We start from the raw sequence: 27,779 nt of genomic DNA on the forward strand, positions 1-27,779 counted from the left end.
AATAAATAAACGTTGAAAAAAAAAAAAAATTTAAAAAAAAAATAAAAGGACTCTGTGAGCTGAGAGGTTAGAAAAACACTTGGCCATCAGACGCAGGGAAATTGTTTGAATCTAAAAAGCTCTACATTTTTAGGAAAGTTAAATTATACATACGGGTACTTTTTTCTTTTTTTTCTTTTAGTGTTTTTATTTTTAAGAGAGAGAGCGAGCACGAGCGGGCACAGGCGGGAGAGGGGCGGAACGAGAAGGGGGAGAGGATCTGAAGCGGGGCTCTGCGCTGACAGCAGCAAGCCCGACGCGGGGCTCGAACTCACAAACTGGGAGATCGTGACCTGAGCCGAAATCAGACGTTCAACCGACTGAGCCACCCAGGCGCCCCTGGGTATATTCTTCATTCTTTGTCAGCAAGTACTTAGCACCTCCTGTTTACCAGACCGTGCTAGGCTCTGGGAATTAAAGGAACAAGACAGACATGGTCCTTACATTTTAAAGGGAGAGACAGATGGTAAACAAATGATTATAACTGTGATACGTTTACCTAGTTTTAGAATGAGAACATGATGATGGAGTAAAGCGTACCAATAAACGCCACCAGGGAGAAAAGCTACTTTGGGTCGTATGGTCAAGGAAACCTCTGAGGACGTGGCACCTAAACTGAGACCTTTATAAGCACAGTATCTCTGTCACTGAAGTATTAGCTTTTTGAAGGGAGGATCTTCGTTGTTTATTGCTCCGTCCCCATTGCCTCGAGTCAGACCTCGCACACAGTGGGCAGATTGCTAAATATGTGAATGAATGAACTGTGAGGAGGAGCAGCATCTAAAGAGCCAGCAGGCATCTTCTGTCACTAGGCGTCCTCTCTCCGAGGACACGATACGGCCCCATCGCTCCTCCCATCACCCTGCAGCGGCTGCCGGCCAGCTACAGGGTGCAAGCCGTGCTCCTTTGCACCGTGCACGAGACCCTCCGTGACCTAACATCTTAGCAGCGTCGTCTCCGCTGCTTCTTCCTGGCCCTCGACAGCCAAGTCCTGTCTCGCGCTGACTATCCCTTGCTGCGGTCACGTCTTCGTGCTTTCTGCATGCTGCGCCTGTTCCCGAGATTCTCTTCCCCTCCTTGTTTTCACACAAGATTCCTGTTTATCTCTCAGAACCCAGCCCGGACCCCACTTCCTCCAAGACACTTTCATTGGCAGTTCCCGCTCCCTCCTGAGGGAGCTTTTATCGTACCTGGCACTTACGCTGATGTGTAATTTGTGCTTCTCTGTTGGCATGGCTGACCTTTCGACATGACCTTCCATGGTCCATGGCATGGCTGACCTTCCGACATGACCTTCCATGGTCCGTGGCATGGCTGACCTTCCGACATGACCCTCCATGGTCCGTGGCATGGCTGACCTTCCGACATGACCCTCCATGGTCCGTGGCATGGCTGACCTTCCGACATGACCCTCCATGGTCCGTGGCATGGCTGACCTTCCGACATGACCCTCCATGGTCCGTGGCATGGCTGACCTTCCGACATGACCTTCCATGGTCCATGGCATGGCTGACCTTCCAACCATGACTGGACTGTAGAAATGGACTTTGGAGGCAAGGGCCACGTTGTTACCCGTCTGTGGATTCCTGTTACCTGGAACAGTGCCAGGTTCTTAACTGGTATTTAATGTGTATTTAAATGGAACCATCTGAACACTGAATTTAAGATACTGGCGTTTTATAGTTTGAATGATAGTCATAGCTTTTAATGAAAACCAGATACATAATAATAATTTCAGAACTCGAACCCATTAACATTTTTTTTGTTCCATTCCTCACCTAAAATTCTGGTGTCTCGTGAGATTTTCATTTCGTGTAAGTTTTTCATAGTTTGTAACAGTAGTCCTTAAGGCAGAGTGATGATGTTGAGGCCTGGCTAGAAATAGGACGGTCCAGGGAAATCTGTTCACGTTTTACAAGGAATGTCTCCTTTCCAAATACATATTTATCCTCATACCATATGGTTCTCATACTTTACTGTGAATGCGACAGGGGCACATCATGTCAGGAAAGAACTTTTAATTCAAACAAGTTACAAGTTATAATTCTCTTAAAAGAGAACGGGCCATTTTGCAAAGCAGGGAAGTACTTCGTTATCTGATTCAAGAGGGACTGGACCTCAGAAACGTCGTCTGAAGATTCCTACCTGCCCGGGAGGTTAGATAAGTGACCTCCACGGTCTCAGGTTAAGATTATGGGAATCTTTTCTGACTGCTTTCTGTCCTTTTTATTTGTCTGCATTACTCCTTACAAATCATTTGGGGATTTCTTGTGCCATCAAGATTTGAGTGTGAGAACCAGGTGAGGTAATCTAAATAGACTTCCACATCCTGAACTGTGGTGTCTGGTCAGGTTAGAGTAATAGTCTGCAAAAATCAAGAACATTTATCTTACATTAGCAGTATGGAGGGACGCATGCTGGAGTAAAACTCAAAAGACTTGTGTCTTAATGTCAGCTCTGTCAGCAAATGCACAGTCTTAGCAAGTTCCTCAACCCAGAGCTCCTTCTGACATGCCAAACTGTTGCCTTGTTTGTAACAGGAGAGACTGCACTGCTAAGCTAATACTGTTATTATGGATGATGGGGCACCAGGAGTATGAAAGTTTTGTAGTGAGTTAGCAGGTGGATGAAAATACTTGAATGGAAAGAGATGAAACTCCATTCAAGCAAAACCCTGTAAGTAAAAATTGAGAAACAGAGCAAGTCTCAAGCCATTTTTAGTTTAAAAAGAAATTCTGTGAAATAAAGAGAGAGAAACTGGAAGCCTCTATCTGCCTGAAATTATAGAGGCATAAGACTCAGGGTCCTTGAGATGCTGGGATGACCACGACCTGACAAGAAGAGCAGCTCTGGACAGTCCTTTGTGGGGAAGGTGCTGTTCAAGGAAACGAACTGCAAGCTGGCCACACTGTGGGATTAATTTAGACGTGAGAGATGGAAACTAGAAATAACTCCATAAAGGAATTGCTCTTGGAGAAAAGGAGACTATGCCTGCCTTGACAATCCTTAGTCATTTTGCAGAAAGTACTCCTGTTGGTTAGCTTTTTCAAAGCTAAAACAAAGTAGTAAAAGAATGGCTTGTCCTCACTGAGATATTTGGCCAGAAAATAGTTGGACCCCATGCCCGCGATTTAACCTGTTACCCAAAGCAAGTGAATCTTTGGGCATCCTTCCAGAAATTAAAAATTTCTTGACACTAATTTTCAAACACCAAAGTTTTTCTAATAGAAAGTGTATACTTAACCCTTTTTGGTTGGGAGGTATTTAGTTTTGTCTGTAGAAAGCAAAGATACACAATTTTCTAGTTCATTTTCTTTCCCATCATTAGAATAGAGGGCAGATATTTTTTAATCTGTCAAAGGTATGTAGTTTTGTTAAAATGTACTTGATTTAGCCTCTTAAATCTGAAAACAAATTTTGCCTTCATGGAAGAAAATGTTTTTTGTTTGTTCTGGATAAAACTTTCTTTTTCTGAGTGTGATATAGTTCATGATCATGGGATTAAAAAGAATTAATAGTTATTTCTCCTTTTATAGTTCTATTTGTCCAATTCTGAAAAGGAACGTTATGAAAAGGAATTCAGCCAAGAAAGACAACAAGAAATTTTGAGAAGAGCGGCAAGGGACTTACCTATCTACACCACATCAGCTTCAAGGAGTAAGAAAAACCAGTCTTAAGTTTTCCTTTCCGTAGAATTTTTAAAATATAATTAACCCTGCCAAGATATGTCTGCATGATTTGACTATTAAATGGATATTGTGATTGCTACAGATAATGTCTTCAAGAACAAGATTTTCCTGTGTTCTGTATCTTCTGTGGTATTTCAGAGATATGTCCATATGTTGATAATTGATTTTTTTTAAATTTTTATTTATTTTTGAGACAGAGAAAGACAGAGCATGAATGGGGGAGGGTCAGAGAGAGGGAGACACAGAATCTGAAGCAGGCTCCAGGCTCCGAGCTGTCAGCACAGAGCCCGACGTGGGGCTCGAACTCACGGACCGCGAGATCATGACCTGAGCCGAAGTCGGACGCTCAACCGACTGAGCCACCCAAGTGCCCTGATAATTGATTTTTTAAGGGGCTCACTATGAGTCTCTGTGCATTTTTTTTCCAACTCAACATCATGGCTAAAAATTTCATTTGTTATTCTTAGTGAACCATCTTTTGGAAATTCTGGTTGAATTTGAATATCGTGTGTCATCACAAGCGTAATTTTTTTTTAATCAAGAATGCACGAACTTAGAATGGATAGGAATAAAAGACACAAAGGGGAGGAAGCCTGTTCCAGTTTTTGTTTTTTAAATGTTTGTTTATTTTTGAGGCTGGGGGAGGGGTAGAGAGCGAGAAAGAGGATCCGAAGTGGGTTCTGCGCTGACAGCAGTGAACCCAGGGTGGGGCTCAAACTCACTATGAGTTCGACCTGAGCCAAAGTTGGGCGCTCAACCGACTGAGCCACCCGGGTGCTCTCTGTTCAGTTTTTAAAACTACTATTCAGAGAGCCAGAATTTGAACTCAAGTTAGTCTGGTTCCAAAGCCACTGGTATTTCCGCTGTCCCGCTTCCTGCACTGAGGTGGGTGACTCCTCCAGCACCTTCCTTTTCTCAGGTGGGAGTCTTACGACAGGGATGAATTTCTGAGTGACCAGTGTGGTCACTTCAGTATAGGAAATTGTTTTACGTTATGTATTACGTACCTCCTGAGTTTGTTCAAATAGCAGATACTGTAATGGCCGACAGTTATTCAGTTCTGAGTGCTTTACACACACTCATTTAAACTTCACAACAGCCCTGTGCGGTAGACACTGTTGTCTTCATTTTACAGGCGAGGAGACTGAGACACAGAGAGGTTGATAACTTGTTCAAGGTCAGACAGAGACTATGTGAAAAATTGGAATAAAATCGAGGTGCTGTGGCCCTAGAACCCACTATGCTGCTGAACTCCGCGGGGAAGCAAAAGGAACTTTACTTTCGTGTAGTCACATACAAGTTGTGACTAAGGAAGTACAAAGTTTGTACCAGATTTTAGGAGGGGGTATTTGATTTTTAAATTTTTCGTGCGTTTGATACTATTCATTTTGCATGACTAATACATTGCCATACATAACGAAAACGTGAATATCAGATCAGACCCCAGCTTTTCTATTACTAGTGTAGTGAGAGTCACTAGCTTTGTAAGTGCTTGTGTCCTTATTTTAAAACAAGGCTAAACATATCTCCGTCTTTGGGTTAGTGGAAATATTAAGTGAGATACGTAAATGAGATGTGCATTTAGTGTAGATCTTGGTATGTAATTATAGATTTTCAGTAAATGATAGCTAATATAAAATAATCCTTTTTCTATTCAATCATGAAAAGTGTGGTTTACAATAATTATTTGCTCTTCTAGTTCTGTAGATTAGACATTCTTAACCTAAAATCCAAGATTTTGAAGAATTTATGAATCCTGAGATAATATGCAAAGTTGTGGGTACGTGTAGCTTGCCATTCATAGCAAGATCATCTGATTTTCAGAGCAGTACATGTGTCCTGAAGAGTTAATAGCCACTGATGTAAAATCTTTACACTTTAAGCTTTATTATTTTTCATTAATTATAATGACTTTCCTCTAATCTGAATAATATCCTTCATCTATTCAGTCTTACACACTTTGCTGGTGATTATTTAATCCTCGGGACAACCCTGAGGTAGGTGATGCACTTGTCCTCATTTTAGAGATGAGGACACGAGGCGCAATGAGGGGTCCAAAGTCCCCGAGTGATAAGGTCTGAGATTTACAGCTTCTTACCTTCCGACGACAGGCGGAGTCCTAGCTCTGGAGCACTGTTTCATACGGCACTTCTGCTGCTTAGGATTCCAAACTTTGGGGACTTTTGTTCTTTTTTCTTGTTGTAGAAGTCAAGTCTATTCATTCTTTAAAGAACAAAATTACAGAAACACGTATTATAGGAAGTGGACCTTTCGTAGACCAGAGACGAATGAAAGTGACAGAGCTGCCTCCGCGGGAAGGGTCTCCGGGGGCAGAAGGGAAGCTTTTCACTCACTTCCTCTTCGGTCTTTTCGAACCATGTGGACATACTATTATCTATCCATCAAGCAAACAAAACTTAGTCTCCGCAGGGTGGATCCAACCAACGTCTCTCTCCCTTTGTCCCACACTGTTTCCCTGCATCAACTCTGTGCTGAAGCACTCTGTCTTTCCCCACCTTTTTGAAATGTCTTTTCCTCTGCCTACAATGGTTATTTTTTCCTCTTTAAATCCAGTGTAAGTTTTGATGTCTACTTTTCACCCAGTTCTATTCACTTGAACAAGAAGTAATTTTTAAAAGTCTTGGAACTTCTCAAATTCTTACCTTGTCGATCACAAATCACAGCCTCATAGTCATTTCTGTTTATCTCACCTCCTCGACCTGATTCTAAGTCTGGCCGTCAGGAGTTTCTCCCGTGGTCCCTAATGAAGTGTCTCATTAATAGGCCCTCGGTAGGTGTTTGTCGAATGAACCTGTCCCTCCTCCGGGGCCGCTCCTGCGCTCCCTGCACGTCACTCTCGTGCGGGGGCCTTGCCGACCTTCTCGGTGTCATCCCAGTCCTAGTGTCGCACCGTCTGTGCACTTGGGAATCTAACGAGCCTTCTCTCCATGATTTTTCCCATCATAGTCCGAATTTCTATTTTATCAGGAATTGTAATCATATATTTACCAGAAATAATTTTTATTATCCTATGAATAACACCTGCTTTATTGAGAATCTGATATGTTGTAGAAGATTTTGTATTTAATCTGCACGGCAATCCCTTACACGTGGTATTATTTGCACTCACACAGGAGGAAACTGAGGCCGTAGAAAGTGAGTTACCGACCCAGGGTCACGCGGTTGGCGGGAGAACTGGCATCTCACCTGACTGGTGACAGAGTCCCTGCTGCTCCCAGCACAGTGCACTGTCACCACACCCTTACAGGCTGGCTTTTCCAGAGCTTAGCAGTTTCCTCTTGGTGTCTGTGTTCCTGTCCTTTTTGCTCTTAATGTTGATTTTATTTATTTCGAGAGAGAAGAGGGCGGTAGAGGGGCAGAGACGGAGACAGAGAATCCCAAGGAGGCTTTGCACTGTCAGCATAGGGCCTGACGTGGGGCTTAACTTCATGAACCATGAGATCATGCCCTGAGCTGAAGTCAAGAGCCAGACATTTAACCAACCGAGCCACGTAGGCACCCCTCGTCCTTTCTTATATTTGCATGGAGATTGCTGACCTTTTTCTTCTCTTCTCCCCCAGTTTTCTCCTAAAACTCTTGCTTCTCCACTTAATAAATTACAACCAACTTCTTCCTTCTGCTTTCAGGTAGGCGTCAAAGTATGTCTCTCTTAAAAACAACAACAAAAATTTCAGGGCACCTGGGTGCCTCAGTCGGTTAAGCATCCAGCTACTGACTTCGGCTCAGGTCCCGGCCTCACAGTTCGTGGGTTCAAGCCCTGCATCAGGCTCTGTGCTGACAGCTGACAGCTGACTGCTTGGGATTCTCTCCCCGCTCCCCGCTCCCCACCCCTCTCTCTGCCCCTCCCCCACTGACATACTCTCTCTCTCTCAAAATAAATAAACTTAAAACAACAGTCACAACAAAAATTTGGTTCTGTTGATATTCTAACCACTATTATATTTTGAGTTAGATCCTCTGGTAAGCTGTCTGTACCCAGGGCCTGTGCTCCTTCCCACGTGATTCCAGACAGCTGGCCTCCATTCTCCCTACTTGAGCTCAGTGGCTTTTGCCCTCTGACTTCTTGAGAAGCTTTCTTCTTTTTGCTTTTCTAGTATAGTTCTGTTCTGCATCCTTGAATGATTATTCATCCTCCTAAATTTTTTTTCTTTTTTTTTAATTTAATTTAATTTAATTTTTTTCTTTTTTTTTTTTCTTTTTGGAGAGAGAGAGAGAATGGGAATCTTAAGCAGGCTCCATTCTCAGTGCAGAGTCCCATACGAGGTTTGATCCCACGACCCTGGGATCATGACCTGAGCCAAATTCAGGAGTCAGATGCTCAGCCAACTGAGCCACCCAAGCGCCCCTTATTTTTCTGTTTCTTAACTTCGCAAGGGTGCCCTGCCCCAATTCTTTTTGTACTGTTCCTCCAACTTTTGTTTTCAGTTATGGAATTCTGACACCGTGCTATTGTGATCATTCGTTTATTATGTCCCAATTTGTTTTCTTTCATAGTTTTCAAGAATGAGTTCACTTTCCTCATATGAATTAGAGCAGATTCAAGGACACTGTCACACCAGCACTCACTTGTATCCCAGACCCTTTCTTGTACGTCGGGTACATGGGCGGAGTTGCAGCTGCACGCGAGGATTGCTTGTCTGCCTGGAGGCCTCCCACCTCCCTGCCCCAGGGCTGCAGCGTCCTCCCCGGGGATGCAGAGGGAAGAAGGTGTAGCCCTCTCCCCCTGGGGGCCCGGGACCCATCACTTAAGGCTTCACACTCTCCTTGGCCTGCGCCGCCCAGTTCAGCATCTCCCGCTTGGTTCCTGTTCTGGGTTTCTTGCACCGACGTGTCTGTGATCTGTGGGTGTCCGTGGGATGAGGTGAGCTCGGGGTCGTGCTGCTCCATCGTCTTCCCAGGCCTCCCTCAGGACAGCTGTCCTTGAGCCACCTATTATCCAAACCTACAAACCCAGACAGAACTGGACGCATCGATTCAGACTTTAATACCGTCAAGCAGTATTTGCCACGTGGCAGAAACTCTCTGAATGCAGTACTTGCTGCATGAATGGGTGAGAGAATGAATCCATGAAAAACACCTACCCCAGGCCACCGGCCCGGCCCGCCCTCACCTGGGCTCCCTTCGGTGGTTTGCCGCTCGTTCATCTAGGTGCCCTAGACCAGAAGCTGAAGTTTTCTGATTGCTTCCTTTTCCTCGGTTCCTCTATCCACTCAGTCCTCAAGATCCACCACAAGTCGTCTTCAAACGTCTGTTCAGGGGCGCCTGGCTGGCTCGGTCGGTTAAGCGTCTGACTCTGCGTGGCAGCTCGGGTCATGATCTCACGGTTTTCTGAGCTCGGGCCCCGCACGGGGCTCTGCGCTGACAGCGCGGAGCCTGCTTGGGGTTCTCTCTCTCTGCCCTTCCCCCACTCACACTGTGTCTCTGTCTCAAAACACATAAATAAAAACTGAAAAAAAAAAAAAGTCTGTTCAGTTTAGTCTCCTCTCAGGGCAAAATTACCATCTCAGAATTTTGAGTAGAAGAATAGAGCAAAAAGAAACTAAGATACTCTTGACCCTCATGTTACTTAACCGCCAGTTCAGCTGTGTTTAGCCTTTGGGCAGATTACTTCCTCTCGACTTTGGGGTGTTTTTCATCTGTTGAATGGAGAGATCAGCTAGCACATTCCTACGGTCCTAAAGCTTTACTTTTTCTACATTGTCTGGTTTTACCTCCCTAGTGTCCAACCCCGGTGATGGGGTTAAGGCCCTCTAGAAGGCCCTCAGTGTAGTACGGCTTACTCATTTAAGGAGTGGGTATTTACCTACATCCCCTTCATTTTAAAGACGTTTTTGTTGAAATTACAAAAGTAATACATGCACATGATTTAAAAAAAATTTTTAGGGCACCAAATGGAAAGTGAGGTTGCCCTTCACCCTGGCAGTGTTCTCCAGGGGGACCCTTATATCCTTGCAGAAAATTTTCACACTTGGCAGAGTATTACAAAACTTACATGCAATTAATATATTTCAGCAACTAGAGTGGTATTAACCAATACAGATTTAGTTACGTGGATAGTGCCTTTTAGCAAGTATAACATTGCTTCAAAACTTCAGAATAGCACTTTGTCTCTCTTACATGTTAATTCACCTCTAGAAGGTGGATATATTTTATTGGGATATGTGAAGAGAAAAGAATATACTTATTTCCCTTAGAGATGCGAAACATGCTGTATATTCAAACTGTTCCAGAATTTGCTTTTTTTCATCTGATATATTTGCATTTTTCCAATTTAGGGTACGTGTGTATTTTGTATGGAAAATTCTCGTTAAAGTCTGCATAGTATTCCACTGTATGGATAGATATAAAATTATGCCTAGCCATTTACATAATTTAAGTAATTCATAATATTTTATTGTTAAAAATAATGCTACAGTGAACATGTCTGTAGAATTTTCTAGAAGTAGAAATCCTGGGTCAGAGAACATATACATATTAAGTTTTTATAGACGCTCCCAAATTTCCTTCCAAAAAGATTGTAACACATGACATCGTACGTGCAATTTTTAGAGGGTATCGTTAATTTAAATTTTTATTTGAACCTATTTTCTGTGCTGGGAAACAAACAGTAATAGTACAGGAAATAGGCTCAAACAAATAGGATCACAAGTAATAGGCAGCAACTTAGGCTTTTTAACTCTCACCCCAAAAAACTACTGAAAAATATGAAATGGTGTCAGGAATTGGTGGGTATTTCCAGTATCTTAAGGGCAGGACTGCAAGACAGAACTGGAAGCAGAATTGGAGAGCCAAAGCTGGGACTCCGTGGAGCTTGTTTCTTCTTGTTCCTGCAGATCTGTTTGAAATCAAACACTGTCTGCCTCCAAATGAGTTTTCATTTTTTCCCCAAGTCACATGGCAGACTATCACCGTCGCGTGTTTCCCAGTTCCAGGGCTCCGTCTCTGTTCTGCATCCGCGGGAGAGAGAGCACGAACTAGAAGGGGGAAGGGTGGTCTGAACTTGTTCCCCAGAGGAGGAGAGAGTGGCTTTTCGACCAGGCAGATACGCCCCAAAGAAGCCCACTACACTTAGAATATCAAGTAGAGTATTTACCATTTAATTGCTCTAATCTGTAAAAGTTTCAACAGTTTGCGAGAGACCATTGGCCTTGTTGCCAAGTCGATACAATCTGTTTGCTTTAGAGGCCGTCACACAGAGAACAGTGAGCATCTAACTATGATGATATTGTCGTTATTCATCCATAATAATGGTTTTAAAAGGTACTTTTTGAGGGGCACCTGGTGGTTCAGTCGTTTGAGCATCCGTCCGACTCTTGGTTTCAGCTCAGGTCATGATCTCATGGTTTGTGAGTTCTGCATTGGGCGGAGCCTGCTTGGGATTTCTCTCTCCCTCTCTCTGCCCCTCCCTGGCTTGCTCTCTCTCTCTCTCTCTCTCTCTCTCCCTCTCTCTCAAAATAAGTAAACATTAAATTTTTTTTTAAATGATTAGTTGCCAGTTTCACAAAGTTATTTGTAAAAGAATGAAAGCAAATGTTATAGTCAAATTCAGCTTGTACATCCTTCAACAATTTCCTTTTAATTCTTAAATGTAGCCATCAGATATTGTGAAAGATGTCAGTTGATTAAACCTGACCGGGCACATCACTGCTCAGCATGTGACATGTAAGTATGACTCATTTGTTTTCGTTTAACCCTAGCACTGCACATTGGTGACGGGAGAATAGTAGGGGATGGAATATTTTGTATGCTTTATGCTTAGCAAAAACGCTTCATCCTCTCCAATTACTTGCTATGTATGCTGAGCTAACAAAAATACTTATATAAGCTAGAATATACTTTGAAGTAATCTCGCTTCCTGTACTAGTTGATAGAATGTTTTTTAAATATACTTCCTATGCTTACGCCCTAATGTAACATTGATGAGCAAGTAATAACCCCTTTGAGAAAGATAACCTTAGCTCGCAGATTAAAAAGACTATCATGACAATATTCTTGTTTATCTTGTTAATATTAAAACATAACAAACCACGAACATACTGTTTTCAGTTACTGTCTGTGACATCGTTCCCAGAAAAATTTGAAAGATTTTATTTTATGTGCACTTTTGAGAAGATAGTGTGTTGAAGGAAAGATCTATAGTTTAGGAATCTCTGCTAGTCCTTGAACTGTAGTTAGGTTGTTTAACATTCTGGGTATTAGTTTATTCATTTCTTATGTTACAGCAGTCCCCTCTTATCTGTCTGAGGATATGTCCCAAGATCCCCAGTGAATGCCTGAAACTATATATACTGTGTTTTTTCCTATACATACATAACTATATGAAAAAATTTAACTCCTAAATTATGCACGGTAAGAAATTAACAACAGTAGCTAATAATAAAACAATAGTTATGACAATAGGCTGTAATAAGTGTATGTGAATGTGGACTCTCTAAAAATGTCTTACCGTGTACCTACCCCAACTGGGAAGAGATGAAGGGAGGTGGGTGACATAGACCCTGTGACGTAGCGTCTGGCTGCCGCTGACCTTCTGGGTGCGTCAGAGGATCATCTGCTTCCAGACCATGGGTGACTGCTGGGAGCTGAGACGAGGAGAAGCAACTCTAGATAGGGGAGATGGCTGTATTTGAGATGTTCTCTGGTCTGACTTCATACAAATCTGGATTATGTGTATTGGCGGGGAGGCAGATTTGGAGGGGGTTTTTTTAATTATAAAAGCATAGTCGTGCTCATCTATGGAATCCAATTTTGTGAATTGTGCGGGAAAAATAACCATCTACTAGCCCATCGTTGGTAATATTTTAACATATTTGTTCCTATGGTTTTATTTTTATGTCTTGCATGTGGTTAAAACAGCCTACGGATTTCTGTGTTTCATTTTATCTCCCTCAGCTAATTTGTAAGCTGGGCCTGTCTAATTGACCTAGTGTTACATGTACCATATCAGTATATTAAAATATCATTTGATGTGGTTCAAAGCAGCTGACTGCACAACTGAATTCCCAGTATTAAAAAATCATTATTTCTTACCTGTAAAAGTACTTGGCGAAATATCAGAAATATTGTCGAACCTAATGTTCACTGGGTTGGTTCTTCTAAGATGTTATTTGTGAAGGTAAAAATTTAAGCCAAAGAAGAAGAAAATTATGAGCAATTAGAATTAGGGGAATTTTTATAAGGATTTTCTTACGCTTATTTGTTTTTTAGATGTATTCTTAAGATGGATCATCACTGTCCTTGGTATGTATAAAAAATAGAGGAAATCTCATTGGGGGTGGAGAGGTGGGAAGGAGACAATTGAGAGTAATTTACCTCAGCATTTTTAAATTTTGAAGGTCAGTGTAATTACTCATAGACATCAAGATTGATGTAGTCATTTATATGCAATATATATGTATGTAGTTGTTTATATTAAATGTATTCCTTTAACTATAAATCTGATGTATTAACCCAAGTAAGTACATAATAAGAATTGACATTGGGGCACCTGAGCGGCTGTCAGTTAAGTGTCCACTCTTGATCTCAGCTCAGAGCATGATCTCGCGGTTCGTGGGATCAAACCCCCCTCCGCCCCCCCCTCCCCCCCCCGGGCTCCACACTGACAGCACAGACCCTGCTTGGGATTCTTCTCTCCCTCTCTCTCTCTGCCCCTCCCCTGCTCGTTCTCTCTCTCTCTCTCTCTCTCTCAGAATAAATACATTAAATTAAAAAAAAAAAAAAGAATTAAACATCAAAATTCCAAATTGCTTGAGACACCCGTGTAGCTCAGGCATTTAAGTGTCTGAACTGTTGATTTCGGCTCAGGTCATGATCTCACAGTGGTGAGATCAAGGCCCGTGTTGGGCCCCATACTGAGCTTGGAGACTGCTTAAGATTCTTTCTCCCTCTCCCTGTGTCCTTTCCCTCTTCCTCTCACTCACTCTCTCTCTCAGAAATAAAATAAAATAAAATAAATTCCAAATTCCTCATAGAATTTATTAAAAACACACATCCACAATGAAGACACTGCTTCTCCTACTTCCCAAATGGCTCATTTCCAAGTAATAATGATTAAGTTTTTTATCTGTCATATGTGTTATGTTGTTTTCATTATGGTTTAAAAAATAACGTAAAATTTGCCATCTTAACCATTTCTAAGTGTACACTTCAGTAGGTACAAAGTACGTTCACATTGTTGTGCACCCAGCGTTCAGAGCTTTTCATCCTGCACAGCTAAGGTTCTGTGCCCATCCCTGCCCCATGCAGCCCTGGAAAACACCATTCTGTTTTTTGTTTCTGTGAGTTTGTGGTTTGTCATATTTTTACAGTGTGACTTTTTGTATTCTTCTAGGGTGAATAACTGTGTGGGATTTTCTAATTACAAATTCTTCCTGCTGTTTTTATTGTATTCCTTGTTCTATTGCCTTTTTGTGGCTACAACAGTTTTACAGTACTTTATAAAATTTTGGACGGTAAGTCTTTTTTCTATCTTAAAACATATTTAAGACTTTTTAAGATGCTATATTCATAAAGAATTCCTTCATTCTTTATTATAAATAGATACACTTCATTTCAGTTTTACTAGATGGAATTTATAATGGATCAGAAAGAGATCGGTTATAATTTACCTTCATATGTTTAATGTTTATTTGTATATAAATGGATAGTAAATAAGATACAGTGAACTTTAGTGATCCAAACTATTTTCAACAATATTGTAACAGTAGATATACCAGTTTTAGGGAAGTAATTGCTTTTAGTTGAGTTGAAGAGACTTACTGCAGTATTACAGTAATAAAAGTGAAATTGCCAATACCCGAAATAACCACTAACCTGTTTCCTGCCTCTGTAGATGTTAATCTTTTTTCTATCATGAGTTGCAAAGGTTTTTTTCCACGTTTTCAGTTTATATCTTACAACCCTGTTTTGTTTTTGTCAAATCGAAGTTTTATATTTTTAAAGCAGTATTTTTATGATTTCTGATTTTCCTATTTATTTAAAAGCCATGCTTTTCATTTATGACTTCTGGCTTTAGTCTGTTCACTATACATTTATACAATATTGACCCAGGTTTTCCTTTTCCATTGGCATTTTAATTAGTTTTGTTTTCACATTTAAATTTTGATTTTGAAGAGGGGATTATTGTGGTCAAAAAGTACTTTGTATTTATCCTTCCTAAAAATTCTATTGAGAGGTTTTAAAATGTAGGTTTTATGACTGAACTGCTCAGGCATGTTGAAGCCAGCCAATCGGGAGCTGATTAGGTATCATTGAAAAGGAAGTTTGTTGCTCACGGTGTCTGAGGGGAGGGGCCCACCGTGCCATGCAGGACCACGTGGGAAGCACCAGGCAGGGTGACCAGATTTAGGGTGAGCCAGTTTGAATAATGTCCGTAGTCCCTGGGTTGTGTTCACCTTTCCGTGGAGTGGTGAAGGCAGGGCAGTATTGTCTCCTGGAGAGTGACAGCCAGAGAGAGGAGGTGGCTTGGAGTATGAACTCTGGATTGGTTAGGTTGTCATAGACAAACAGGTTTATTCCTTGCTGTCACTTAAGGACCGGAAAGCTGTGGGAGAGGCGGCCTCTCTTCAGTCAGCAAGGCCCCAGGTGCCAGTGCGTCAAGAATACAGAAAATAAGAAAATGAAGTTAATGCAGAAGGAGCTGTTGCCATTCCCATTTTCAGAGTTGAAAACTGAGGGTGGACGAGTTAGGTAACCAGCCGGAATTTGAACGTAGATTTTTTCTGTTTCAGCATCCGGCTACTTTCCACTGTGAGTTGCTTTTCATAGTGTTCCTTGGACGTAACATAATTAAAGCCTCAGTCATCAAGCACAATTATTTATCCAGGAAATAGCTAAGATATTTTACAAAGACTTTCCCTAAAACATTTTTGGATGTTTTCGACTTGGGGCATTGAAAACCAGGGGATGCTGGCACCTGCAGTGCCTTTGTGCATGTTAGAAGAAAGCACCCAGTTCTGTGTGGCCTCAGCCCACCGAGTTTGGGGTTCTGTTGTTCCCCTGCTTCTGAGCACCTTTGTTCAGTTAACAACCCTCTGAGCCCTGTTCAGTGGCCCTGTTTACGTAAAGGATTTAGTGCCAGATGAATAAAGTCTAAATTACAGAATTTTACGTTTTTTATCAGAAACTCCAGTGTTTGCATATAATGATTTATTAATTAACGAATAAGTATTTTTAACTCCTTCAGGATCACTATGAGTAAGGAAACGCTAGTAAACTTAAATCTTTTTCTTCATTCAACAAATATTTATTGAGTACTTACTATGTACCAGGCAGTGTTCTAGGCACTTCGGATAAATCAGTGAACAAAACAGAGTCCTGTTTTTATAGAACTTATTTTTGAGAAGAGGAAGGCACATACATGTAATAAATAAGTAAATCCTACTGCGTGTTAGAAAGTACACGGTGAAGATGGGGTGCCTGGGTGGCGTAGTCGGTTAAGCGTCCGACTTCAGCCAGGTCACGATCTCGCGGTCCGTGAGTTCGAGCCCCGCGTCAGGCTCTGGGCTGATGGCTCCGAGCCTGGAGCCTGTTTCCGATTCTGTGTCTCCCTCTCTCTCTGCCCCTCCCCTGTTCATGCTCTGTCTCTCTCTGTCCCAAAAATAAATTAAAAACGTTGAAAAAAAAAAAAAAAAAAAGAAAGTACACGGTGAAGAGAAGTAAAAGTAGAGCAGAGTAAGGGATGCGGCAAGTTTCTTGGGGTGGCGTGACAAGGACAGACGCAAGTGTCAGAGCGAGCAGCGTAGACCTCAGTGAGAAGATCAGGCTTTAGCAAAGGTTTGACGGGAGTTGGTGGACATGTGAAAAAAGAATATGTGCACCCAACATGGGAGCACCTGAATACACAGAGCAAATATTAGCAGACCTAAAGGGAGATGGCCCACTGTGATCAATGGACAGATCATCCAGACAGAAAATCAGTAAGGAAGGATTGGCATTAAAGCGACACATTAGAGCAGTGAGGCAGTTTAAGTCGTGGGGAAAAAATGACACATCAGAACAGGTGGCCTTAAGAGACATACAGAACACTCCATCCGAAAGAAACAGAAAACACAGTGGTATAAAACCAGAAATGAGTCACAAAAACGAAAACTGGAAAACTCACAAATAAGAAAGATCTCAAATAACCTGACTTTACGTTTCAGGAACTAGAAAAAGAACATACAAGCCAAAGTTGGTTTTTTGAAAAGGTAAACAGAACAGGTAAACCTTTACCTAGACCCATCAAGGAAGAAAGAGGACTCGAAATTAGAAATGAAAGGGGATACATTACAGCTGATACCACAGAAATGCAAAGGATCATCAGAGACTACTCTGAACAATTATGCAGCAACAAATTAGACAGCCTAGAAGAAATGGATACATTCCTAGAAACATACAACCTACCAAGACTGAGTCGTGATGAAATAGAAAATCTGAACAGATTGCTAGTAACAAAATTAAATTAATAACTTCCCAATAAATAAAAGTCCAGAAACCAGATGGTTTGGTAGTGAATTCAACCGAACATTTAAAGAATCAATGCCAGTCTTCAGAATCTTCCAAAAAAAAAAAAAAAAAATAGAAGAGGGAACACTTCCAAATTTATTTTATAAGGCCAGTATTACCCTGATACCCAAAGTAGACAAGAACACTACAAGGAAAAAAATTATAGGCCAATATCCTTGTTGAACAAAGACATAAAAGTCTTCAAAAAAAATATTAGCAAACTGAATTCAAGAATACTTTAAAAGGGGACACCTGGGTGGCTCATTCAATTAAGCATCTGACTTTGGCTCAGGTCATGATCCTACAGTTTGTGGGTTGGCCTCGGTGCTGACAGCTCTGAGCTTGGAGCCTGCCTCAGATTCTGTGTCTCCCTCTCTCTTTGCCCCCCCCCCCCCCGCCCCGCCGCTTGTGCATTCTCTCTCAAAATTAAATAAATAACATTTTAAAAAAGAATACATTAAAAGGATCATATACCATGATCAAGTGGGATTTATTCTAGGGATGCAGGTTTGGTTCAGCATCTTTAAGTCAATCAGCATGACGCACCACATTTAAAAAATGAAGGAAAAAAATCATATGATTATTTCCCTGGATGCAGAGAAACATTTGACAAAATTCAATGGCCATTTTTTAAAGTGTTTTATTTTATTTTTGAGAGAGAGCATGAGCAAGGAAGGGGCAGAGAGAGAGTGACGGAGACACAGAATCCGAAGCAGGCTCCAGACTCTGAGCTGTCAACACAAAGCCCGATGCGGGGCTCAAACTCATGAGCCATGAGATCATGACCGGAACCGAAGTCAGAGGCTTAACCGATTGAGTCACTCAGGGGCCCCTCAATGTCCATTTTTGATAAAAATTCTTAACAAAGTAGTTATAGAGGGAATAGATCTTAATACAATAAAAGCCATATATGACAAGCCCATAGCTAACATCGTAGTCAGTGATGAAAAGCTTAAAGTTTTTCCCCTAAGGTTAAGAGCAAGATAAGGATTGGGGTGCCTGGGTGGCTCAGTCAGTTAAGTGTTGGACTCTTGATTTCTAGTCAGGTCGTGGTCTTACAGTTTGTGAGATCTAGCCCCACACTGGGCTCCACGCTGACAGCATGGAGCCTGCTTGGGATTATCTCCTGTCTCTCCGCGCCTCCTTCTGCATATGCTTTCTCTCTCAAAAATAAACATTAAAAAAAAAAAAAAGAAGAAGACAAGATTCCCACTCTTGCTACTTTTATTCAACATAGTATGTGTTGGAAGTCCTATCCACAGCAATTAGGCAAGAAAAAGAAAAGGAATTCAAATAGGAAAGAAGTACAATTATCTTTGTTTGCATAATGCATATGTTTAGAATACCCAAAAGACTCACCAAAATGTATCCAAAGGATACAAAAATGCTGATTTGAAGGGGCACATGCGCCCCAATGTTTAAGCAGCACTATCGACAATAGCCAAATTATGGAAAGAGCCCAGATGTCCATTGACTGATGAATGGATAAAGAAGATGTGGGGTGTGTGTGTGTGTGTGTGTGTGTGTGTGTGTGTGTGTGTAAGGTAATATTACTCGGCAATCAAAAAGAATGAAATCTTGCCATTTGCAACAACATGGATGGAACTAGAGTGTATTATGCTAAGTGAAATAAGTCAGAGAAAGATAAGTATCATATGATTTCACTCCTTTGTGGAATTTAAGATACAAAACAGATGAATAAAGGAAGGGAAGCAAAAGTAAGATAAAAACAGAGAGGGAAGCAAACCGTAAGAGACTCTTAACTATAGAGAACAAACTGAGGGTTGCTATAGGGGTGTTGGGTGGGGAGGATGGGCTAAATGGGTGATGGGCCTTGAGGGCACTTGTTGGGATGAGCACTGGGTGTTATATGAAAGTGATGAATCACTAAATTCTATTTCTGAAATCATTATTACAGTGTGTTAACTAAGTTGGATTTAAATTTAAAAAACAGGATGATTGGGGTGCCTGGGTGGCTCAGTCAGTCAAGTGTCTGACTTCGGCTCAGGTCATGTCACGGTTCATGAGTTTGAGCCCCGTGTCAGGCTCTGTACTGACAGTTCTGTACTGACAGGCCTGGAGCCTGCTTCAAAATCTCTCTCTCTCTCTCTCTCTCTCTCTCTCTCTCTCTCTCTGTCTCTCTCTCTCTCTCTCTCTGCCCCTCCCCTGCTCATGCTCTGTCTCTCTCTCTCATAAATAAACATTAAAAAAAAAACAAAACTGGGATGATATAAATACACTTTTACTCTACATTATTTTAGAAACCTCATAAAGTATCTTTTAAGAATTGGGAAGTACAGGGTGGATATGTCTTCTCATTGAAAATACCTATATGATTTTCACAGCCATCTTTTTATGCTAGTCTATCAATAAACATTATTTGAACAGAAAAAAAATAAAAGACTTCACAAAAACTGTTAGAACTAGGAAACTGATTTGGTAAAGTTGCAGGGTATAAAATCAGTTGCATTTCTGTATTAGTAACAAACTATCAGAAGAGAAATTGAGAAAACAATCCCATTTACACTGGCATCAGAAAGGGCAAAATACTTAGGGAATAATTTTAACCGAGGAGTTGAAAGACCTATACATTGGGGACCGTAAGAGACTGCTGAAGGCAGTCGAAGGCACAAACAAATGGAAAGTTAACTGTGCTCATGGACTGGAAGAGTTAACATTGTCAAAATGTCCATACTACCAAAAGCCATCTACAGATTTCAGCGAACCCCATAACTAAGTTCCAATGTCATTTTTCACAGAAATAGAACAAGCAATCCTAAAGTTTATGTGGAACCACAGAAGACCCCAAATAGCTAAGGCAGTCTTGAAAAAGAAGAACAAAGCTGGAGGTATCATGCTTCCTGATTTCAAGTTGTATTACAAAGCTATAGTAATCAGAACCGTATGGTATTGGCGTGAAAACAGACACATAGGTCAAAGGAACAGAATAGGCCAGAAATAAACCCATGAATCTTGGGTCAGTTAATTTTTGACACAGGAGCCAAGAATATACAGTGGGCAAAGGACAATCTTTGTAATAAGTAATGTTGGTAAACATGGACAGCCACATGCAAGAGAATGAAACTGGATCCCTACCTCCATCATACAAAAATCCGTTCCAAATAGATTAAAGACTTGAACATAAGACCTGAAACCGTAAATCTCCTAGGTTAAAACATAGGCAGTAAGCTCCTTCATGTTTTTTAGATTTAACACCAAAGGCAACAAAAAGCAAAAGTAAACAGGTGGGACTGCATCAGACTACGAAGACAAAGGAAACTATTAACAAATCAAAAAAGCAGCCTATTGAATGGGAGAAGATATTTGCAACTCATATTATCTGATAAGGGGGTAATAGACAAAATATACAAAGAGCTCCTATAACTCAGTAGCCAAAAAAACAATTAAAAAATGTGCAGAGGACATTTGCAACTACATGGATGGAACTGGAGGGTATTATGCTAAGTGAAATTAGAGAAAGACAAATATCATATGACTTCACTCATATAAGGACTTTAAGAGACAAAAGAGAGGAACATAAGGGAAGGGAAACAAAAATAATACAAAAACAGGGAGGGGGACAAAACATAAGAGACTCTTAAATATGGAGAACAAACAGGGTTACTAGAGGGGGTGTGGGGGGGGGATGGGCTAAATGGGTAAGGGGCATTGAGGAATCTGCTCCTGAAATCATTGTTGCACTATATGCTAACTGATTTGGATGTAAATTTAAAAAAATAAAAATGTGAAGAGGAGGGGTGCCTGGGTGGCTCAGTCGGTTAAGCATACAACTTCAGCTCAGGTCATGATCTCACGGTCTGTGAGTTCGAGCCCCATGTCAGGCTCTGTGCTGATAGCTCAGAGCGCGGAGCCTGCTTCGGATTCTGTGTCTCCCTCTTTTTCCTCCCCCGCTCATGCTCTGTCTCTTCTCAAAAATAAACGTTAAAAAAATTTTTTTTTTTTTTAATGTGCAGAGGATCTGAACAGGCATTTTTCCAAAGACCTATGGATGGCCAGCAGGTACAGGAAAAAGTGGTCAATGTCACTAATCAGGGAAATGCAAATCAAAACCACAGGGTGAGACATCAACTCATACCTGTTAGAGCAACTATTATCAAAAGATAAGAAATAACTGGTGTCGGCGAGGATATAAAGAAAAGGGAATACATGCACCGTTGGTGGGAATGTAGATTGGTTTAGCCACTATGGAAACAGTATAAGGATTCCTCAAAAAATTAGAACTACTGTATGATCCAGCAATTCTACTTCTGGATATTCATCCAAAGGAAATGAAAATACTAACTTGAAAACATACGTGTAACCCTGTGTGCGTTGCAGCTTATTTAGAATAGCCAAGAAATGAAAACAACCTAAGTATCCATCAATGGACAAATGGATAAAGAAACTCGTGTGTGTGTGTGTGTGTGTACACAATGGAATATTACTCAGCCATAAAGAGAAGGAAATCCTGCCATTTGTGACCACATGGATGGGTCTGGAGGACTTTACACTAAGTGAAATAAGTCAGAGAAATAAAAATACTATTTTTGTCACTTAAATGTAAACTTTTTGAACTCATAGACACAGAGAGCAGATTGGTGATTGTCAGGGACAACGCATGGGGGGTGGGCACAGTGGGTGAAGGTGTTCAAAATAACATACGTCCTGAGTATGTAATGCGCAACATAGTGACTATAGTTAAATGTGTTGTAAAGTCGCTAAGATAGTACCTCTTAAAAGATCTCCTCACTAGGAAAAGAAATTTGTGCCTGTGGTATGGATGTTAGCTAGACTTATTGTGCTGATCATTTTGATATATATGTAAAATCATGTTTTACAACCGAAACTAACGTTACATGTCAGTTATATCTCAATTTTCGAAAAAGAGTGTGATCAGGGTAGATCTCAATAAGAAGGATAAGATTTGAGCCAAGACTTGAGGGGAGTTAGTGGACATCCGAGAGAAGACTTCTGAGGAAGCATCTGGACTTCAGAGCAAAGGCCCCAAATTTTGTAGGCGCACCCCCACTGCGTTCGTGTGACAGCGAGGGGGCTAGTGTGGCTGAAGTACAATGACTGAGAATGGGAGCGACGTGAAGCCCAGGCAGCGGGCCTCGGAGAGTGTCAGGGACGTTGTCTTTCACGCTGAGTGAAACGGGAGCAGAGGAGTGACGTGGTCTCACTGTAACGCATCACCCTGATTGCCGAGCTGAAACTAGACGGCAGGGTAAAGGACGGCGCCCTGAGAAAGCTGTTGCGGTAGCAGTGCAGGTGGTAAGAAATTCTCAGATACAGTTTTTAGAAAGAAACTGCTAATCAGAAGTTTTTTAATAAGAGCTATTTGCTAAAAAAAAAAAAAAAAGAATTTTATTTTTTCCTAGATATAAATCTCTGTTTTTAAAAACAGTGTAAAAGTGTCTGTTGAAAGTATACCTTGAATGTGCTTGAAGAGCTAAATATTCGTGTCTGCGTTCTCTTTTGTGTTTTTGGAGGAAATGCCAACGACCTTTGGAGAGCAACATCTTAGTGTTCCTTCGAAACATAAAAGATCTGCAAAAGTAGTGTTCAGGATAATTTTGTATAAAATTTGGTTTCTTAATACATTATCTCTATTTGTACAAGCTTTGCCGCAGGAAATCTACAGAGAGTTGTCCAAAGGTAAAAGAACATCACTGCCATGCCATTCTTGTGACATTTCTAGTAAAAACGTATAAAACTCATTTGCTTCACAAGATGGGAAGTTAGAAGAATCACCTGGTGTAGTGAAAACACATTGTGGTTACTCTGGGAGAGAAGAGAAAAAGACGAAAGAATCATCCAATGCTAAAAACCTTCCATTTACCCTGTAAACAATGTTTCAGTCAAGCAGAACCACCTCATGCTCTAGTGGAAAACCAGATGGACGGTTTTATTTTAAGAGCCAACACTTAAGGGCTTCCTCTGTCTCCTATTAATAGATAATAATTCCAGGTTAAGGTTTTGCTTCTGTTAAAATGAATATTGCCATAAGAACGGGTAACAGAGAAGCTGTTTTCATTCACTAATACCTTGTGGTAAATGTATGTACCAAAATTGCCAATTACTGAAAAAGACTGGAGGAATTGAACGAGGATAAAAAAGGTAGGAATCAAGACAACTGAGGGCATGGGGATATTTGCTGTGGTGTTCCAAAAGTAGAAATTAAAGGTAAATTTATCACAGCTAGTGTCTGATTAGCAGCATGTGTAATTAAAATAAGCAAATATTTTGGCATAGATAAGGAAAGCCGTTGTATATCCTGGATATTGGGGAAAGCATACGAAGATATGCGTAAAGTACAAAAGAAAATGTTGAGCAAAAAAGTGCATCCTTATTATTGAAAACATTACTAAAATTTTTAAATGTTCGAGAGTAATTTTTAAAATGACTCTTTCCACCTTTTACATAAGCAAGCTCCTTTGATAATGCCAATTTTCTGTTTTTGGAGATGTTGCCTTTGGATTTATTACCTCAATTTACTCCATAGTCTTCATATCTGGCAAGAGTTTTGGTAGATTCGGCAGTCTTTAGGAAGAACCAGATAATAATATATTTTAGAGGCTGACGGTTCTAAAGTTGACTCTTCTTTTTTCCTTCCTCAGAATGAACTCTCTGATACACGTGCAAAGTTCCACGTACTTTTTCTTTTCTTTGTGTCTACAATGTTCTTCATCAGCGTCCTGTCACTTTTCAGCTACCACTGCTGGCTGGTTGGAAGAAACAGAACAACAATAGGTAAGTAGGTTAAAAGAAATCCTAATTATTTAGGAAAATGACCATAAATGAGTATGAAGTATCATGAGAAGATAGATGATAAAGAAGTGTAAAACAGTTCCGTATTAAGACTGTGACTGGATAAGAACAATGGGTGTACAATAAATGTAAACGTTCATTGTTTTGAAGGTTGAGGAAATGAGTTTGGCTTTTGTATGTATTTTCAGTGGTGCATTGTATATAAAAGAACCGACTGCATAAATTTTAGTAAACAAAAGCTGTTCCCTGCGTTTATACAATGCTTTTTCAAAAATCAACCTATAAAGGTAGATAGTAGATTTACATGTTATAAGGAAGTTCATTCTCTGAATGCAAAAAAAAATTTTTGAATCCTCATTTACAGCTTTTTTTTTTTTTTTTAGCTAAAACATGTAAGTCTTTTACTCTTTTCCCCCACAGTTGATTGCACACTGACTGGCATGTTCCCTGATTGAGTAGTGTTTTTAACATGGCTTTATGTCAATTGACAGTGAAATTTATATATTATATCACTAATATCAGTATTTATTTCCTTTTTTTTGTTGTTCATTTTTTAAAGTACAATATAGGGGAGAAACTCAGTGAAGTATTAAAATAATTGGACAAACATTTCCTAAATAAGGGTGATGTGGCATTCATTGCTCAAACTAAGCTATTAGCCTGTAAGCAGCTACTGTGCTCTAATCGAAATATTCAGGCATTGGCTAATGTACCAAAGTACAAGATAAGGATTTGTTGGGGCACCTGGTGGCTTAGTCAATTGAGCATCCAGCTCTTGATTTCGGCTCAGGTCATGATCCCAAGGGTCATGGGATTGAGCCCCACGTTGGACTCTGTGCTAAACATGGAGCTTAACTGAGATTCTCCCTGCCCTTCTACCCTGCTCACACTCCCCCTCTCTCTCTCAAATAAAAAATTTAAAAAAAAAAAGACAAAATAGGGATTTGTCACATTGTTTCATAGGAAAGTCAAAGACTCCTTGCCATCTAAAGCCATATGTCTAACAGGAGAATTAGAGGCAGATAGATTATCATACAGAAAGATAAAGACATCTTAGGGAGACTTTTAGATATGTCTCTGGGTTATTTTAACCTTGTGTCCTACTGAGTCATTTAAGGCATGATGGGCTCCATATGGATGGATGGATGGGTAAAGATTTCTGTGCCTTTTCTTTCCCAGCCCACCTCCTTCAGTCCCAACATGCATTCCTCCCTTTTCTGTATAAATAAACTTTCTGGTGTCTAGTAATTAATTCGTTACCCTGTTCACAGATATCCTGCCATCTCCTTGTCTTTAACCGGCAATGATAAAAGGCAGCCTACATGGAAAGTCTAGTCCTTATGAACCACCCGAACTAGAAAGGGAGAGATTTCCTATAGAAAAGTAGAATTCTTTTCAGAAATTGGTAAATCTGGTAACAGTGGGCCCGTTTTCCTATCTGGCATCCTTCGGTTGAAGCTGAGTCATAGCTGACTGCTTCAGATGGGAGCCTGAGCACTTTAATTTAACTTTTTAACCTTAACACTTGGAACACTTACAGTTCTAATCCTGCTTCGTTTCTTGCCCAGCGTTGTTGTTATGAGAGAGCAGTGCTTCATGGGAAACCCGTTGTTCTCTTTAGTCTTCTGCAAACTTTTTTGCCTGTGACTCCAGTAAGAAAGGCATCATTTGTATCGTGACCTAGTGCATGTACACATTTACAAAATTATATAAATAAAATAAGCAAAAAATTGATAAAACATTATTAATCTTTATTTGCAATGTACTCTAATATTTTCTGTTCTAGTTCATTAAAAAGAAATGCTGGTCACAAACCACTGAGTTGATTTCACAGCCTATCGGATGTGAAAAACAGCTATCCGGGTGTTTTAACCCACACTTTGAAAAATCATTACCCGGACACACCACTTCCTTTACAGCCTCACCTTCCACACCCCTGACCTTGGGCTGGTTCTCCATTGCTTCTTCCAGAGTCCTGCTCTTGTGTCCTTTGAGGTATCCCCTCTACCCTTCTCCATTACTGTCACCTACCTACCTTGAGAGTAGTTCTCCAATTTAAAGAGTTTCTATATTCAGACAACTGCGATCATCCCCGACAGGCAAGCTGTCTTTGATTCTGGTGGCTAATCATTCCCATAAACTAAATATTGAACCTTTTATTCTCTTGGAACTGAGGAGTCCCTGAAATTTTCAATTGGAATTTTCCATTCTCTGGCCATTCTTCATCCTTTCATCTATCCTTTTCTGTATGCCACCGAATTTCCTCTTTGACCCTGCCTGTATTCTCCAGCACCTCTCTCTCAAGGACTCCCTTCCTTTCTGGTCTCATTTTCTCGTCTTTTCCGCTTTAGATCCTGTAACAAGTGACTTTAACGACTCCTGACAGTACCCTCACACTACACCCACCCTGGTTTCCTCCCATAATTCATTTGCTGATCTGCTCCCTGGTTATTCCCCAGCGCTTCACTTTATCCACAAGTATGCTGAGGTGTAGAAAGCTGGGGAAGGCAGTCTTACTCCCACAGTGATGGGTGCACCTACCCAGTTAAAGTCTCAGACCTCACTTGGGTCCTCTCCTCTCTTTGGCAGTCACATGTCACGTGTTTCTGAAAAAATTAGAAGTTGTCACAGGTAAATTTTTAACCGCCTTCCCCCCACCCTGGTAACCTCACACAGACATTTCTCCTTTCAAACCCATCACTGTCACGCTGCCTCTAAATTCTGAGGACAAATGTCTTTTCTGGTATCTAAGGTTAATCTTTAGAACTCTTCTAGAGGCTGTCCCATTTCTTCTAGAATTTTCTTGCATCAGTTTCTACTTGACTGTTCTGTATCATCAACCTTTCCCAATTCCTCTCTCCCTGGCTTCTTACCCATAGCTTATAAAACATGCTAAAATGCATTGTACTTTTAAATAAAGGAAAAAAGCCATTTTTCTGGTGAGAAGTGTATCTTTCTTCAGCCCTCGCTATGGAGCATTGAGCAGCCAAGTTTGAAATAATGGTCTCGGATTAGCATCTGCCTCTTTTTTTATCCATCGTTCAAGATCATGTTCAAGTACTACCACCCCCATTCACACCTGTATCTGTGTCACAGTGCAGTTTTGTTAGGCTTTATTAGACTGTCGGTTCTTTCAGAATCTCGTCTAATTTACCTTTGGATCTCAAACATCTGGTACTGTGCCAAGAGGCACGTGGTAAGTAATGAATGAGTGAAGTCACAAGAGTTAGCATATCTTTTTTTAAAAGGGAGATATAGGGGCGCTTGGGTAGCTCAGTCAGTTAAGCATCTGACTCTTGATTTCGGCTCAGGTCATGCTATCACAGTTCATGGGTTCAAGCCCCATGCGGTTCGAGCCCCACACTGTCAGCACAGAGCCTGCTTGGGATTCTCTCTCCTTCTCTCTCTGCCCTTCCCCCACTTGCATGCGTGTGCACATGCTCTCTGTCTCAAAATAAGTATTTTTTCTATGTTTTATTCTTGCAAGAGAGACAGAGCATGAGCGGGGGAGGGGGAGAGACAGAGAGGTAGACACAGAGTGTGAAGGAGGGTTTAGGCTCTGAGCTGTCAGCACAGAACCCGATGCAGGGCTCGAACTCAGGAACCGTGAGATCGTGACCTGAGCTTATAGTCAGATGCTTAACTGACTGAGCCATCCGGGCACCCCATAAACTTTTGTTTTTTAAGTGAGATATAATTTTTTAGTAATATTAGATAATTCTTCTCACATTTTCATTTTATAAAGATGATGAAATACTCAGAGGTAGTATTTTT

At 40.9% G+C, this 27,779-nt stretch overlaps 1 protein-coding gene across 7 annotated transcripts in view; it reads left to right on the plus strand.

Moving 5' to 3' along the window:
- The window catches only part of ZDHHC20 (zinc finger DHHC-type palmitoyltransferase 20), a 78,685-nt gene that overhangs the window by 32,533 nt on the left and 18,373 nt on the right, over positions 1 to 27,779 (plus strand). For all 7 annotated transcript variants that reach the window (XR_009259285.1, XR_009259275.1, XR_009259380.1 and 4 more), the window contains exons 4-8: positions 3,576 to 3,696; positions 11,342 to 11,411; positions 12,957 to 12,989; positions 14,080 to 14,200; positions 23,855 to 23,987. Coding sequence is in view for 3 of the 7 variants with exons in the window: in XM_058721349.1 (XP_058577332.1) it covers positions 3,576 to 3,696; positions 11,342 to 11,411; positions 12,957 to 12,989; positions 14,080 to 14,200; positions 23,855 to 23,987 (478 nt within the window). In the remaining 4 variants the exon portion in view is untranslated. The remainder of the gene's footprint in view (positions 1 to 3,575; positions 3,697 to 11,341; positions 11,412 to 12,956; positions 12,990 to 14,079; positions 14,201 to 23,854; positions 23,988 to 27,779) is intronic.

Source organism: Neofelis nebulosa, chromosome 1 (genome assembly GCF_028018385.1).
Source record: "Neofelis nebulosa isolate mNeoNeb1 chromosome 1, mNeoNeb1.pri, whole genome shotgun sequence".
Taxonomy (NCBI): domain Eukaryota; kingdom Metazoa; phylum Chordata; class Mammalia; order Carnivora; family Felidae; genus Neofelis; species Neofelis nebulosa.